Raw genomic sequence first — 14,889 nt, forward strand, 5'->3', positions numbered from 1 at the left:
ATTATAACAAACAAGAAGGTGGAGATACTGGAAGTGTGAACTACTATCTGTATCCTACGGGTACTAATAGTCATACTTCAAAACATCAAATTCTTCCCTCAAAACAAGACCAAAATTCTACAACAAGAACAATTTAACATATGAATGCTCGTGTGTGCAGGCTAAATGGCAGGTGAACCAGTTAATGTGAATGAATTTGAAGAGCTAGCTAGGCAAGCTCTTCCAAATATGTACTACGACTTCTTTGCTGGAGGATCTGAGGACCAGTACACACTCGAAGAAAACATCGAAGCATTTCGTAGAATCATGTAAGTTTGTAATTTCTTGCTCTTGAATTGGCCATGGACAGATATCTATCACTATTAACTAATTTTCAAAAAACTCAGAATCCGTCCAAGAATACTTGTTGATGTGAGCAGAATAGACATGTCAACTGTTATACTTGGTCACAAGACATCAGCTCCTATTATGATTGCCCCAACTATGATGCATAAATTTGCACACCCTGAAGGTTGTACTAAATCAATTACTCCATTCATTTCAATTTATTTGTCTGGTTTTGACTTGACACAACATTTAAGAAAGTAAAGAAGATTTTTGTATCTTGTGATCTTAAACTAAAGATATGTAGAATGTACCAAAAGATCTTTAATCTTGTGGTTTTAAACATGTCATGTGGAAAGTTAGAATTAAAGAGTTCCCAAAAGAAGGAAAGAGGAACTAAAAAGGAAAGTAAGAGAAACATATTGAAACCGGGGAGTATCTCCTTAATCGCTAATTATGTTTAACTGATTCTAGAAACCTGTTATATTTATGCCAGGAGAAATCGCAACAGCTAGAGGCGCTGCATCATGTGATGTTATCGCGGTAATATTTTCTGGAAAAAAAAAAACAGATTTTATCGAATTCTGGTGTCTGGATGCTAAATTCTCTTGGATACAGGGATTGTCATTTACGTGCAAGGTTGTTCGCTTCATTCAGACTTTTGTAAGATATTATTCCCAACTCTCATTATCTTCATACGTAAATACTGATTTTTCATGTTTTGCAACAAATAGAGATTTATAGTTTATTCTTTGTCAGAAGGCTCTCAAGAGAGAGATAACAGAACATATGGTACGTCAAGCTGAGAGTAATGGGTTCAGGGCTATAATTCTCACTACTGATACTCCAGCGCTTGGTAGAAGGAAGGCTGATATAACAAATAAGTAAGTTGTATATACAATTGTTGTCATTCAAGTCTAGCTATAATCCTTTCCATGATTCATCTTCATTCTTATCCGGAAGTAGTTGGTTTAATCATTCAGTACTTGAGAAATTTTATAATTTTGGTAATCTTGTGTTGATCTACTAAGAGAATTAATGCAGGATGATCGCACCTCAATTGAGGAACTTTGAAGGTCTTCTATCAACTAAATTTGCCTCTGTAAGTAAATATTCTGGCTTTTTACTAAAAGCAAATAGGAGTATTAGACAAATTACATGTTATGCTGAAAGGCGAAACTTGAAATAGTGTACACCATGCTTACTAATAAAATTCTGCAGGAAAAAGCTTGCGCTGTAGAAACTCTTGATCGTTCGTTTTTCTGGAAGGTAAATGATTTGAAAGTTAAATAGATGAATTGCGTTACTTAATATCACATGAGAAAGATCATATGATGAAATTTGCAGGAAATAGCATGGTTAAAGTCAGTTACCAAGTTGCCAATCCTGATAAAAGGCATTCTCACGAGTGAAGATGGTATAATATTTATCATAAACCTTAGCTCAAGTCAACAGAAACTCTAATCAGCTCCATATCTCATTGTACATGATTCCAATAATTTCTCTCTTTGATGGAAAACACTGAATATTTTTGCAGCAATGAAAGCAATTGAAGCAGGAGTTGCAGGAATTATCGTCTCTAACCATGGAGCTCGGCAGCTGGATTACACTCCAGCTACTGTTTCTGTTCTTGAAGAGGTGATTCCCTTAAATTTCAGATCTGAAATACAAGCTCATTTTGAAGTTGAAATGTGTTATTTTGAATCTTAAAAATTTGAGAACAATTAACTTGAAATCTCCTAAATTAGGTGGTCCATGTAGTTCAAGGTAAAGTTCCAGTTCTTATTGAGGGAGGAATTAGACGAGGAACAGACATATTCAAGGCTCTAGCACTCGGCGCAAAAGCTGTTCTGGTAAACTTAATGATTTAAAGAAATGAATTTAAGTTATATACACGGACAACGTAATTTTATTTTTTTTATATATTCCTACAGATTGGTCGACCGGTTATCTATGGTCTGGCCGCTAAGGGAGAATCTGGGGTAAAACAAGTTATTGAAATGCTCAAGAATGAATTGGAACAGACTATGGCTCTTGCTGGCTGCTGCACTGTGGCTGACATTACCAGAAATTATGTTAAGACAGAGAAAGAAAGGTTCCTAGGTAGGATGTAGTTTAATCATCTGTTCCTTTCCAAATGAATGGTCTCGTCAGAAAATTATATCGTGTATATTAAAAAATAAATGTCAAAAGTTACATTTTATCGTAGTGAAATTTATGATTTTGCCGTTATTGCACAAGACACTTTGTGTTGGGTTCGAAAAAATTAGGGCGTCATATGGATACTTACGAATATAAATCATAGAGACAATAAATCAACATAAAATTATACTAAAAATATAATATTATTATATGATTTGTCAATTGGCATATATATTTCAAATAGAATAAACTATAGAGAGAAAATCTCTCCATAAATAAAAAAAATTAATGATTACATTGTGGAGGCTGAGAAGAGGCGCGTTCAATTTATAGAGTTCCAAACATTTTATTTGAGAAAAAAATAATAAAATATGAAAGAAAATTATATTTTTCTTTCGAAAAATATAAATAGTTATGATAATATTTTAACTTTCTTTTTAAAAAAAAGTAAAACTAGAATATAATACGAAAATCAAGCTAAAATTTTAACACCTCGGACCTAAAAATGTCAACTGTATAGATTCTGGACCAACCTGTCCTAAGGGTGACTTGAAGCAAAAAGAACAACTATACACGCAAAAGAATTGAAAAATATGGATATTCATTAAATTCAATATCCGCTATTAAAGGTCACGCCTTCACTTTATTAGAACATCACGAGTTAGTTCAGACATCAGTAGTTTGGTCGTATTAGAATTGCATTAGTTAGTTCAGAAGTAATTATTTATTTAGATTACTTTAATTCAGTTAGTTTAGGAGTCTTATTATTTTCCATGTAATTCTATTTAATATCTTGTTGCCTTCATTAATAGAAATACGTTGTCAACACATATTTAGTTTTTATACACTTTTACTTGTCACTTATTCTTAAAATAAATTTTCATTTTTACTTGTCACTTTTGACATATCAAGAAAAGACAATTATTATTTTTTCATGTTTTACCCTCACCATTAAATACTTATTCTCCAAATCATTTTCCAAGACTTAATATTAAACATCATTTAATAGGGATAGATTGATAAAATACATGTATCAATAATTATTTTCTTAATGAGTGTGACAAGTAAAAATAAACATAGGGAATATATTTAAACATATTTACACATAATCGTATTTTGATTATCTATAATTGATTATTACATAATATCACCCCATTATTCATTTAGTCATGTTAGATTGATACAATTTGATCTCCTAGTAAATTTACTCTTTGTTTTCTAAAATCACAGTTTTGTATCGTTCAAATAAAATTCTTTAACATTTTAGTTCTTATTGTTAGCTGACTCGTGGATTCTGATTAGCTTACACACACATTAACTAATTCCACATCCACTAAATTTGAATTTGAATGTAAAACTTCATATTTCTCACACTAGGCTTTTTGTATCTAAAAATTTTAAAAATCAAAATAAGAATTACTCCCTTCATATTAATTTATTTTTTTTATTTTAACTTGACATGAAATTTAAGAAGAAAAAAACCTTTAAACTTTATTATCTTAAACTAAAAATATATAAAATATATTAAAATGTTTCTAAATATGTCATAGATAAAGTAAATATTAAATAACTATAAAAAAAAGACATAATTATTTAATTAAAATGAATTAAAAAGGAAAGTAAAGCCAAAAGTCTCCGGCAATACATGCTTCCAAGCTATAGATTAGGATATTGCTAAACAATTAACAAGTTGTATTAAGGAAAAAACAGTTTTCTTAACTGAATAGCACCGTTCAAAAATTTAGCAGTTCGAGTATGTAAATTTTCACGTTGGTTGCTGTTATTTAAATTTTTACCTTGTTGGTAGTTTTTTTTTTTTTTTAGTTTGCCATCCGGTTTTAGAGTCTACATGGAAGCTCTGACTAAATTCAGATCGCGCTGTGCAGAGTCCATTTGAAAGTGCTTCCAACAGAATTTTGTCCATACTCAAGGCTCGAACTCGAGACTTCTGATTAAGGATGAAACAGTTTCATCACTGCACCACAACCCGGTCGGTACCTTGTTGGTAGTTCAATTGCCACTTGGAAATCCCCTTCTTCTGTACCTTAATTTATTAAAAGAAAAAAAGGTGAAATCTTCCTAGTGTTAAAATTTATGCAAAGCAACTTTTGTCGAAGTTCAACTACCACGAAGAAGAGAGGGAGGAGTGGAGAAGTGCGCAACTCTTCTTTGTACTTTGCAGGTACTCAGAAAAATCCTCTTTTTTCTTTCTTTTTAATTTCTGAAGCTTTCTTCAATAATTTGATCCGTTTTCACATGATGTCAAGTTTGAATCTGAATTATAAATTGTTCTTACTTATTGCTGCTCCTTCATCTTGGATTTATCTTCCTTGTTACAAAGGATTTGTTCTATACCTAAACAAATTTGATTGATTAATTTGTTACTCCTTGTTTCGATTTGTTTGTCTAGTTTTGACTTAATACGGAGTTTAAGAAACTAAATACTTCATCCGTCTCATTTTATATGTGTTAGTTAGACTTGCCACCAAGCTTAAGAAAAAAAGTAACACTTTTTTTTTATACCGACTAAAGAAGAAAGTGAGTCATGGGACAGGGGGAGTACAACTTTTTGATCTAATGATGTTGAATTAAAGGTACGTGAAATGTGTCAAAATGCTCATTAATCTCGTGTCTTGAACATGTCATATGGGAAGTTGGGAACTAAAGAGTGAGGCAAATAAATTGAAATGAAAGGGAGTACATTTTTTGATCAATGTATATGAAAACTCTGACCTCACTAATAAGTAATAGCTCAAACAGTTAGATTGACCTAAAGCTGGTTATTTTAGGACGGAAAGGTTGACATTTTTCTGAGTCTCTTGATTCATACTAGTTGTATAAGCAGGGGCAGAGCTAGAGTCTAATTACGGTTTTGGTTGGACCTAGTAGCTTTAGTAGTTAACTTAAGAAATTCACCTAGTATGCAAAAACTTCTAAAATTCAGAACCCATAAACGCAATATTCTGGATCCATCTCTAAGTATAAGACCCTGTTTTGACACTTGAATAGACAGACAAGATCAAAAATCTACAATGCGAGAAATGCAACATGTGAGTGCTCGTGTTTTGCAGGTGCAAGCTAAATGGCAGGGGAGCCAGTTAACGTGAATGAATTCCAAGAGCTTGCTAGGCATGCCCTTCCGAAAATGTACTACGACTACTATACTGGAGGAGCTGAGGACCAACACACCCTTAAAGAAAATGTAGAATCATTTCGTAGAATCATGTAAGTTTGTAATTTCTCGCTGTTGATTTAGCCACAGACATGTTTCTATCACTAACTTCTCAAAAACTCAGTATTCGGCCTAGAATACTTGTTGATGTGAGCAAGATAGATATGTCAACTACTATTCTAGGTCACAAGACGTCAGCTCCTATTATGATTGCCCCAACGGCCATGCATAAATTGGCACATCTTGAAGGTTTGTATTAAATCAATTAGCACCCTAGTCGCTTAGCTGAACATACAATGTAGCTCTGATTCCATCAAACTGTTGTATTTATGCCAGGAGAAGTTGCAACAGCGAGAGGAGCTGCAGCATGTGATGTTATTATGGTACTCCCTCCATGTTTGTCTTGTTTTCCGTTTAGTCCATTTCAAAAAAAAAAAATACCGCTACAAGATTAAAGGGCATTTTGGTAAATTCCACATATCTTTAGTTTAAGACCACAAGATTCAAGAGTCTTTTCTATTTTCTTAAACTTCGTGTCAAGTCAAAACCAGGCAAACAAATTAAAACAAATTAAAACAGAGGAGTAATATTTTTCCGAAGCGGATCAATTTCAAATTCTGGCGTGTGGATACTGAGTTCTCTTGGTTATAGGGACTGTCATACATGTCAACCTGCACAGTGGAGGAGGTTGCTTCCAGCTGCAATGCTGTTCGCTTTTTCCAAATATACGTAAAATTTCTTCTCAACTATCATGATCTCCATGTATCTTTACTGGTTTTTATGTATTGAAACAGAATGTTACATTTCATTTGTCAATAGGTTTACAAAAGAAGGGATATAACAGCACTTATGGTACATAGAGCTGAGAAGAATGGATTTGGGGCTATTATTCTTACAGCTGATACTCCAAGGCTTGGTAGAAGGGAGGCAGACATAAAGAATAAGTAAGCTATATATCTTTTTGATGTCACTCAAGTGTAGCTAAAATCCTTTTCATCGTTTTCTTCAATCTTGTCTGGTTAGAAATTAGTTTCATCATTCCACACTTTTAAGGAACTTTTTGTGTAGTTTTGTACTCCTGAGTTGATCTAGAAAGAAAAGAGTCACAATTGCAGGATGATCGCACCTCAGTTGAAGAACTTCGAAGGTCTTATATCAACTGAATATGTTTCTGTAAGTAAAACCATATATTCTGGCTTTACAGACAAATCACTTTTCAAACTGAAAGAGGAGAATTTCAAACTCTCTTAGGAAACAAAATTTATTCTATGACTGAAATGACCATAATTTGCTATTTTTTTCTACTAAATCTGGAGTTCTTTCTGAATGATTCATTCATTTTATCTTTCCATTTGTTCAGGGTGGATGTTGACGCTAGGATTAGCTTCAACAATTGTGATGCCAGAATACATGCTATCACTCCTAAAATAAAGTTCCTTGAGTACCAAACACTTAGGTCATGTTTTTCACAAGTAATGCAAACTGAAATGGTTAATTTGACTATGAAGTAGAAACTATAAAGTAGGTACTTCTTTTGCTGCCCAGTAGGTAGAACCTAAGTTTCCATCAATGGATATACAGCTTTGACTTGCAAATTAGCTGATCTCTTCACTAGTTGTTAACTTGCTATTATGCTTGAGTTTGGGAAACGATACTTCTGCGTATTACAATGTATTTGGTAACAATGACACAGGTTTTCCCCTAAACATTGCTTCTCTATTCCCCCTTTTTTTCTCGTTTGAACCTGAAATCACATCCTCATCAGTAGGATATTTGTCTAGAGAAGTTAATCCATTTGACTGCACTGGTGTGCTACTTCAGTTGGTTGAATATGATGCACAACGCTTCTCCACTCATCTATGTGTTGCTGCTTTATATGCTTTCACGTTCTTATTCATTAGTTTGATATGCAGAACATCGTAATCTATCAACTTGGAAATGGTATATTTCATGCTTACTGATCGATCTACTAATAAACTTCTACAGGACAAGGGCTCAAATATTGAAGCCTTAGCTGCAGGAACTTTTGATGCTTCTCTTTGTTGGAAGGTACAAAGTTTAAAGTTTATTCTTTTTTTTTTCCTTAATACCACATGAGAACACAGGATGATATTATATCATTGATATACACTCTTGGTCCTAGAACAAACATTTTGGTTGAGGATGTCAACATATGTCAAAATAAGTAAATTGTTGAGCTACAAAGTACATTTAGAAGAATCAGATTCTCATTTTTTACCAAAAATACAAATATGATCAACTGCATTCTTTTTTCGAATCTTTTATGATCCAAAAACTTTGCAGGATATAGAGTGGTTAAAATCAATTACCAAGTTGCCAATTCTGATTAAGGGCATTCTGACTTCTGAAGATGGTATTTATTACTGAACCCTCGATGTCTGCATAGTTTAGTTTTGTGCACTGATTATGTATCTAAGAGCATGTACAAAGCAAATGGCCATGAAAGCTGGAGGTTGGTATTAAGTTGTAAATCGTACGTGGGGAAGTTCAGAAGGGAGCTGGTTAATGCAAAAATCTGATAGTAACTGCAGTCAAGTAAGGAAAATAGAGGTACAAACAAACATCATGAAGAACATAGTCACAAATCTTTTAGGGAAAAATTCTCAGGAATATGAATTCTAGTACTTAAGCTAGACCAAAAAGAGGTTTCTTCCAGATACTTGCCATCATTCACCAAACTAAACTCTCTTTTTTTTCAGTCAACTTTTGTTTTTCTACGACAGAAGAGGGTGGTAGAGGTGGATCTTAAGCTTCTTACAACAATCCAAATTTTCCTAACTCAAGGGTCTCACTAATTATATGTTACCTTTTAGTACATGCTAGGAGTCTTATTAATCTTGTTAGCTATTTGTATGTCAATAGGATATACAGAGAACTCTTAGTGATAGAGAACCTAATTTACTGATATTGGAATGAGATTGGTTCAAATTGAGCAAAACAGATAGCGAGGATGCATATAGCTGACTCCGACTAACTTGTGATTGAGGCGTTGTTGTTGTTCTCACTAATTGAGCATCTATTCTAAAAACTTGGCATATGCTTCTGTTTTGCAGCAATAAAAGCGATTGAAGCAGGAGTTGCAGGAATCATTGTCTCTAACCATGGAGCTCGGCAACTAGATTATGCTCCAGCTACTATATCTGTTCTTGAAGAGGTTATTCCCTACCTTAATATGTTTAATGTTGTCTTTTATAGAATGTTGATAAATTCAATGGATTAGCTTTTTAGACTTTTTTAACATTAATGTTAGGCATAGCACAAAAGTTTGTCAGTATACAACTCTCAATTCTTGTTTACAAAAAATTAAACCACAGATACAACATACCTTGGAGGAAATTATAAATTCTATGACCTATCAAATGTATAGCAAAAACTCCTGGAGATGGTTGAATGCAGCTTCCTGTCATGTTTGAGTTCCACAGCAAGATCAATTGGGTCCTTACATCAAGCTAGTTATTGGAGTCAACTATGTCTTTCACATTCACAAGTTTAATCCTTTGTATTTGATTGGATATCTAAGAAAATTTGGATTTGAAATCCAAACTCGAATCACAGGTCCAAGCGGAAACAAACATTTCTGCATGTGTATAATATCCACATATCTCAATGGTTTCACGATTTCAGGTTGTCCATGCTGTTCAAGGTAAAGTTCCAGTATTTTTCGATGGAGGAGTGAGGCGAGGAACAGACATATTCAAGGCCTTAGCTCTTGGTGCAAAAGCTGTTCTGGTGAACTTATTTGAAAAATTTTACTTCAATTTCTAAGCTCTACCTTGTTCTTACCAGGGATTTGGCCTTTTGTTAATATAAAGCATATTCCTGCAGATTGGTCGAGCAGTTATCTATGGCCTGGCAGCTAAGGGGGAGCTAGGGGTAAAGCAGGTTATTCAAATGCTCAAGGATGAACTTGAGTTAACAATGGCCCTTTCTGGCTGCTGCAGTGTCGACGACATAACAAGAAGCCATGTGAAAACAGAGAAAGAAAGGTTCATTTGTAGGATGTAGTTTCATCCTGAAAGCAGCTAAGTATATTTCCTTTAAAAACAGGACCTAGCTCCAATTCTGCAATTGTGTTAAAATCATAAGCAAATTTTTAAGTGAGAAGTGTTGTCAAATCTATGATAGTGTCACATTCCTCGTTCCTTTTTGTTTCCCCATCAATTGTGATTGTGCTCGAATGCTGAAAACTATGATTTGGAATTCCCTTTCCGCTATATATATACTGTGTCACAATGCATTATGCTCTCACCACCAAACCAAAGCCGTAGCAGGGACGGTCAAATCGTCTACAGATTGGATCCTGAAACAAAATATATAGCCAATATATATAAATAGAACTGCGTCTTGCTCATTAGCATCTTGCCATCCTTGACGTACCCCAAGGCCTAAAAATCAAAGTTGACTAGTGTAGCTCATTTTTCTCCATTGTGATTAAAAATGTTTTTTCTTTAGGTCAATATTTCAACAGCACTAGGCAAAAACAGTCTTCAAGCGATCTACTCAGTCTCAGTGGAAAACATACCAAGCACAAACTCGATAGAAATTCACATTCAAACCTGATTCTCATATCCATCAAAGTTTCGGCAGTACAAACATTAACCTCAACACAATTGAACAAAATAATTATTTGAATGAAGTATAAAGAAGACGGAAAAAATCATTTGAAAGTTTTAAATATATAACTCTCTAAATGTGATGCTACTGCTGCATGAATAAAATATGAACAAGAACAATGGAGTATACATAAAACTCGCAGTATACACTCGCCTTACGAAATCAAAGACGTAAAATGTTCACCTCATAATATTCATACATGTGAGTACCGCATTACCAAGCCTTGATTTCGAAAACAGAATACAAGAAAATCTAGACATTTATAAAAACTCATCTAGTCTAAAAGAAAGGCAACGAAATGTCAAGACATATTTCTGCACATCACTGATAATACATGAGCTGCTGAGCAGCAAGATTCTGGAAACCACCATCATATATAGCCTGGCTTGCTCCAGAAGCACTCATTCCCATTGATGCTTGCTTCAGGGGATGTTGACCCTGAGGTTGCATGAGGGCATGAACACCAGCCATCTTGCTCATAGCTAGATGCCGTTCATAAGTCAAAAGATCGGTGGCAGTGAGGCCTAATGGCGCTGCAGCTGGTGGTGGAAGAGGATTTGAGGCTGTTCCAGGTGGTGTTGGTTTGTTACCCCAAGAACACTGGAAATACACATGAGAAAATTGAGCTTAAATGTTTTGATCAAATAGAATTGATTATAACGAAAACACTCCTAAAGCTGAGCTACAACTACATATTGTCTTAATAAGTATCATCCAACATTTTATTAAAGGAGCATATCATAATCCAATACAGCATGAACTTCAAAGAAAGCCTAATACAGGAAAAAGCTGCAGGTAGAATGATGTTACCTTAATCTGTCTCCCACACAGAATTGATTGGGCATTTCCCATTTGAATTGCCAAAGCTGCCTCATCATGGGTGCTGTATCTTACAAAACCAAATCCTTTATCACGTTGAACACGAACTTCCTCTATCACTCCTGCACCAATGGCATAAAAGTGGCGATGGAGATCGAGTTGTGTCGCCTGAAACAAATGAAAGTAATAGGACTAAGCTTTTTCAAAAGCACAATGGTACTTCAAGATCGGACCAAGGGCTAGGGCAAAGGCACCCTTATAGTTTACTCCTAAAGATCTCGCACACCATTAACTGTTTCCCTTACAGGCAGAATTCAGAAAGGAAGAAGAATATCTTACCTCGGGAGCAAGATTGCCCACATAAACAGTTGTATATTGTGTGTTGTTTTCAGGAGCATCACTGTTTGCTGGATCTTTACCATCTTCTGCAACAAGAGACATTGATTAAGAAGGACATAATCAATATCAGAAAATTAAACACATTGAATCCAGCCACCTTCCAAATAAAAACCGAACACTAGCTTGTTCTGGATAATTCTCTTTATCAAATTTAAGGACTTGTCATTCGAAAACTGTACACACCTGATGATCCATTAGTTAATTCCACGACACTTCTGATTTCTGAGCCTTGTTCATCATTAGAATTAGCTCCTTTTGTAGCCCAGTTACAACGTATCTGTCTACTACCAAGCCATTTCCCTGACATCATAACACAAGCAATCAGCTTCTGGGAGAGGAACATCTGTGATGCAAGGGGTAAAACAAAATCTTCTGGTTCTCAATTGCTTTGAAATAATCCAACATGTGCATCAATCAGTAATAAATTAACTGAATGCAGAAAACTTTTATGGCAACTTACCAGTCAAATCATTAATTGCACTTTGGGCATCCTGGACAAGAACAACAAAGATTAAATGGGAACAAAGTCATGCATTACCATAAAGACAATTAGAAACTAAATGTAGATAAAAGGATACCTGTTGGTTCCGGAAAGAAACAAATCCAAAACCCCTAGAACGCCCAGTCTGCTGATCCCACATTACCCTAGCATCACTATCAATTGGAATGGATAATTAGCCACTGGATGTACACATTTAAGTAAACTATCATCTTTTGTGTTGGTGTATTTTGGCACTTTCTAGAGCAAATATATTGACCATGACAGAGCACCTTCTGAGGGAGGCATTAAGGAGGAGGAGGTACTTACGAGCAACTAGGGTAAACAGAGAAGCAAGCAAACAACATGGCATCAGTAACTTCTGGGCTCAGATCTCCAACAAATACATTGAAGTGACCTACAAACAAAAAAATTAATACACAAATTCACACACTCCAACGCAACGTAATGGACTAAATGTGAAGTCACAAATTGCATTATACTAAAACAGGAACTGAACGCACTTGAAGTATCCTCCCTCTGTCCACTGGCATATGCCCAGTTAACTTTAATAGGCTGCCCAAACCTGAAAACAAACGGTATGAACCTCAGTAAAAAGGAAAAAGGCCTAAAGCAAAACACAGCTAATAAGCCTACTTACAGGTGCCTTCCATTTTGAGTAACTATAGCAAGTTCAGCAGATCTACGGTCATAGTAATGAACAAAGCCATAAGATGACTGCACAAGACGAAGCAAAATAAATTTTAAAGCCATATAATAGAAAAATGCCTAGATAAGACAAGGAGAAGAGGAAAAACATCTACAAAACATATTAAACAGTAGCGACAGAAAATGCTGTCAAGTTGCACGAGGAGAAAAGATGTACCTTGTCCTTCCTTACTAGTTTGCACCCTTCAACCAGACCAGTACATGAAAAAAGTTCATGAAGAAGAGTTTCAGACACCTGTGGGTGAATATTCCCAATATACCTGCATTTTCTCAGAAATGAAAAAACTAGAACTTTTAAAAGAGGAAAATAACATACTAGCAAGAGCATTAACTGGCATGTAAAATCAAGGCATGCCAGTATAAACGAGAAGGCAACCAATCAATAATACAAAATAACACACTCACACGCTGCGGCATGTACTTGGATCAAACCCAGGAGGTAGATTTCCACTTGGTATCTGCATCAAAGTACGTACAAATAAAAAGAGGGGGGTAAAATAAATAAGATACAAACTACATATCAGAAACCCCAGGAAATCTATGCTTCAAGTAAAAGATACTGTATCTTTTCGTCAGTCTTGGTTGATAGTTACCCATACACAGCACTACCCACAAACAAACTTACCCCCCCCCCCCTTTATCAACTTCATTCTTGAAGACAAAAAAGGTTAATGAGTTGTTTGGTAAAAGTCAATTCAGAGCAACTCATGACACACTCTAATGAATTCAAATGATTCCGCTATTAACATAAGAGCTATTTTATATACTTCATACGTCACTAACAAGACACTTCGATAAAGGAGGATAGTTCCCCCAACTCAAAAGTATCTCCTAGAATTACGCTACATGCAACTCCTACATGAAAACAATTTCGGAAACAATGAAATGCATAGATTCTGTACCCCAAGAAGCTAGGTTTTAAAATCAAGGCAATCTACTTATCAAAAAAAAAAATACCGAGGACAACCCATATTTGTAAGAGTTATCTTATATGCTTCATACTTCACTAACAAGACACTTCGATAAAGGAGGATAGCTCCCCAACTCAAAAGTATCTCCTTGAATTACACTACATGCCACTCCTAAGTGGAAACAATTTCAGAACCAATGAAATGCATAAATTTTATACCCTAAGAAGCTAGGTTTTGAAATCAAGGCAACCTACTTATAGGAAAGAAAAAGAAGTATCGAGGACAACCAATATTCATAAAGATGGAAAAACTTAAGGATATGCGTAAACTAATGGGTTATAAATGACTACAGGTGATAAATTAAGTCATATAAATGTATAGGGCCTGACTTAACACCTTTTCACATTTACAGTCCAGTTTTCTACCTTTGCCCGTAGCCTTGAAGATGCATAGACAAAAAAAGAAGCTAGCGACTTTGGTGGCTACTCCATAGATGTGGGTGGCAACAGTTAATTACCAAATTAGCCCATGAATAGTGATGGGTGATGTGGAACTCAGTTCAAGCGCAGATTATTGGTGTGTGCAAGCAAAGTCACAAAGAAAGAACAACGGAAAACAAGTTACTCGTAAAATGTTGGGTACTCTTAATGATATGTGAGGTAATTTGGGGGGGAATATAGGAATTTGTCCCAAAGTCAACAATATTACACCAAGTTAAAAGTATCTTTAAAGTTGTTTCAGCAATACACATTATACAACCAAACCCTAAGTTTCTATCATGTCAAAACAACACCACAATTTTAACGAAAGAAAACGGGTCCGCTTCAAAGGTAATACAATGAACTACACCACAAAAAGTACCAAATATCATTTGACCGCAAATACCCATTAATCTGACAGAAACAAAACCTAGAGAGGTAGAACAATCAACGTAAAGTAAAATGAAATAGAAACAAATCAACCAAAAATATACGACAAAGTGGAAAATTCAACCTAACCGAAAACGAACCTGAGGAGCAGCTATTAGGCCAGGGTGATAGAGTGACTGTTGTTGAAGAAGAGCTTGCTGCATCAAGGCTTGTTGTTGCTCTTGTTTTAGCCTCTGATTCAGCATTTTCTCAACTACTATTCCGAGATCGGAGAAATAATTACCGGCGTGATCGGGTTTCCGGTGACCTCACGGTGAGATAGAAGAAGGTCTCCGAGAAGAAGAAGAAAAAAAAAAGAAAAAAGAAAAAAGAAAAAAAAAAGAAAGGAAAAAACAGAAATAAATGACGAAT

General features: G+C 35.1%; 3 protein-coding genes across 4 annotated transcripts; 2 read left to right on the forward strand and 1 right to left on the reverse strand.

Moving 5' to 3' along the window:
• The first annotated feature begins 165 nt into the window (after positions 1-165).
• LOC125820607 (peroxisomal (S)-2-hydroxyacid oxidase GLO4-like) lies at positions 166-2,438 on the forward strand. Its single transcript, XM_049500018.1, has 10 exons — positions 166-308; positions 387-511; positions 821-867; positions 1,087-1,208; positions 1,369-1,426; positions 1,546-1,593; positions 1,672-1,741; positions 1,862-1,962; positions 2,073-2,177; positions 2,259-2,438. Exons 1-10 carry the CDS (start codon positions 166-168, stop codon positions 2,436-2,438), a joined length of 999 nt encoding a protein of 332 aa, XP_049355975.1.
• A 3,099-nt stretch (positions 2,439-5,537) lies between these two features.
• Positions 5,538-9,691, forward strand: LOC125820605 (peroxisomal (S)-2-hydroxyacid oxidase GLO4-like). The gene is made up of 11 exons (XM_049500016.1): positions 5,538-5,691; positions 5,763-5,887; positions 5,975-6,021; positions 6,290-6,367; positions 6,458-6,582; positions 6,754-6,811; positions 7,625-7,687; positions 7,943-8,012; positions 8,713-8,813; positions 9,284-9,388; positions 9,485-9,691. The coding sequence occupies exons 1-11, from the start codon at positions 5,549-5,551 to the stop codon at positions 9,662-9,664; spliced, it is 1,095 nt and encodes a 364-aa protein (XP_049355973.1). The 5' UTR covers positions 5,538-5,548; the 3' UTR covers positions 9,665-9,691.
• A 706-nt stretch (positions 9,692-10,397) lies between these two features.
• Positions 10,398-14,882, reverse strand: LOC125820705 (oligouridylate-binding protein 1B-like). 2 transcript variants are annotated; one of them, XM_049500126.1, is made up of 12 exons: positions 14,619-14,882; positions 13,104-13,156; positions 12,856-12,958; positions 12,631-12,707; positions 12,494-12,555; positions 12,300-12,387; positions 12,070-12,145; positions 11,952-11,982; positions 11,675-11,791; positions 11,432-11,517; positions 11,084-11,260; positions 10,398-10,873 (listed from the first exon to the last, which is right to left on the reverse strand). In XM_049500126.1, exons 1-12 carry the CDS (start codon positions 14,721-14,723, stop codon positions 10,595-10,597), a joined length of 1,254 nt encoding a protein of 417 aa, XP_049356083.1. In that variant the 5' UTR covers positions 14,724-14,882; the 3' UTR covers positions 10,398-10,594. The 2 variants fall into 2 exon arrangements, with proteins under 2 accessions (XP_049356083.1, XP_049356084.1); XM_049500127.1 differs by having other exon boundaries at positions 11,432-11,514; positions 14,619-14,850.
• Positions 14,883-14,889: the final 7 nt, after the last annotated feature.

This window comes from Solanum verrucosum, unplaced genomic scaffold, assembly GCF_900185275.1.
Source record: "Solanum verrucosum unplaced genomic scaffold, falcon-dt-bn FXZP01000117.1, whole genome shotgun sequence".
NCBI lineage: Eukaryota > Viridiplantae > Streptophyta > Magnoliopsida > Solanales > Solanaceae > Solanum > Solanum verrucosum.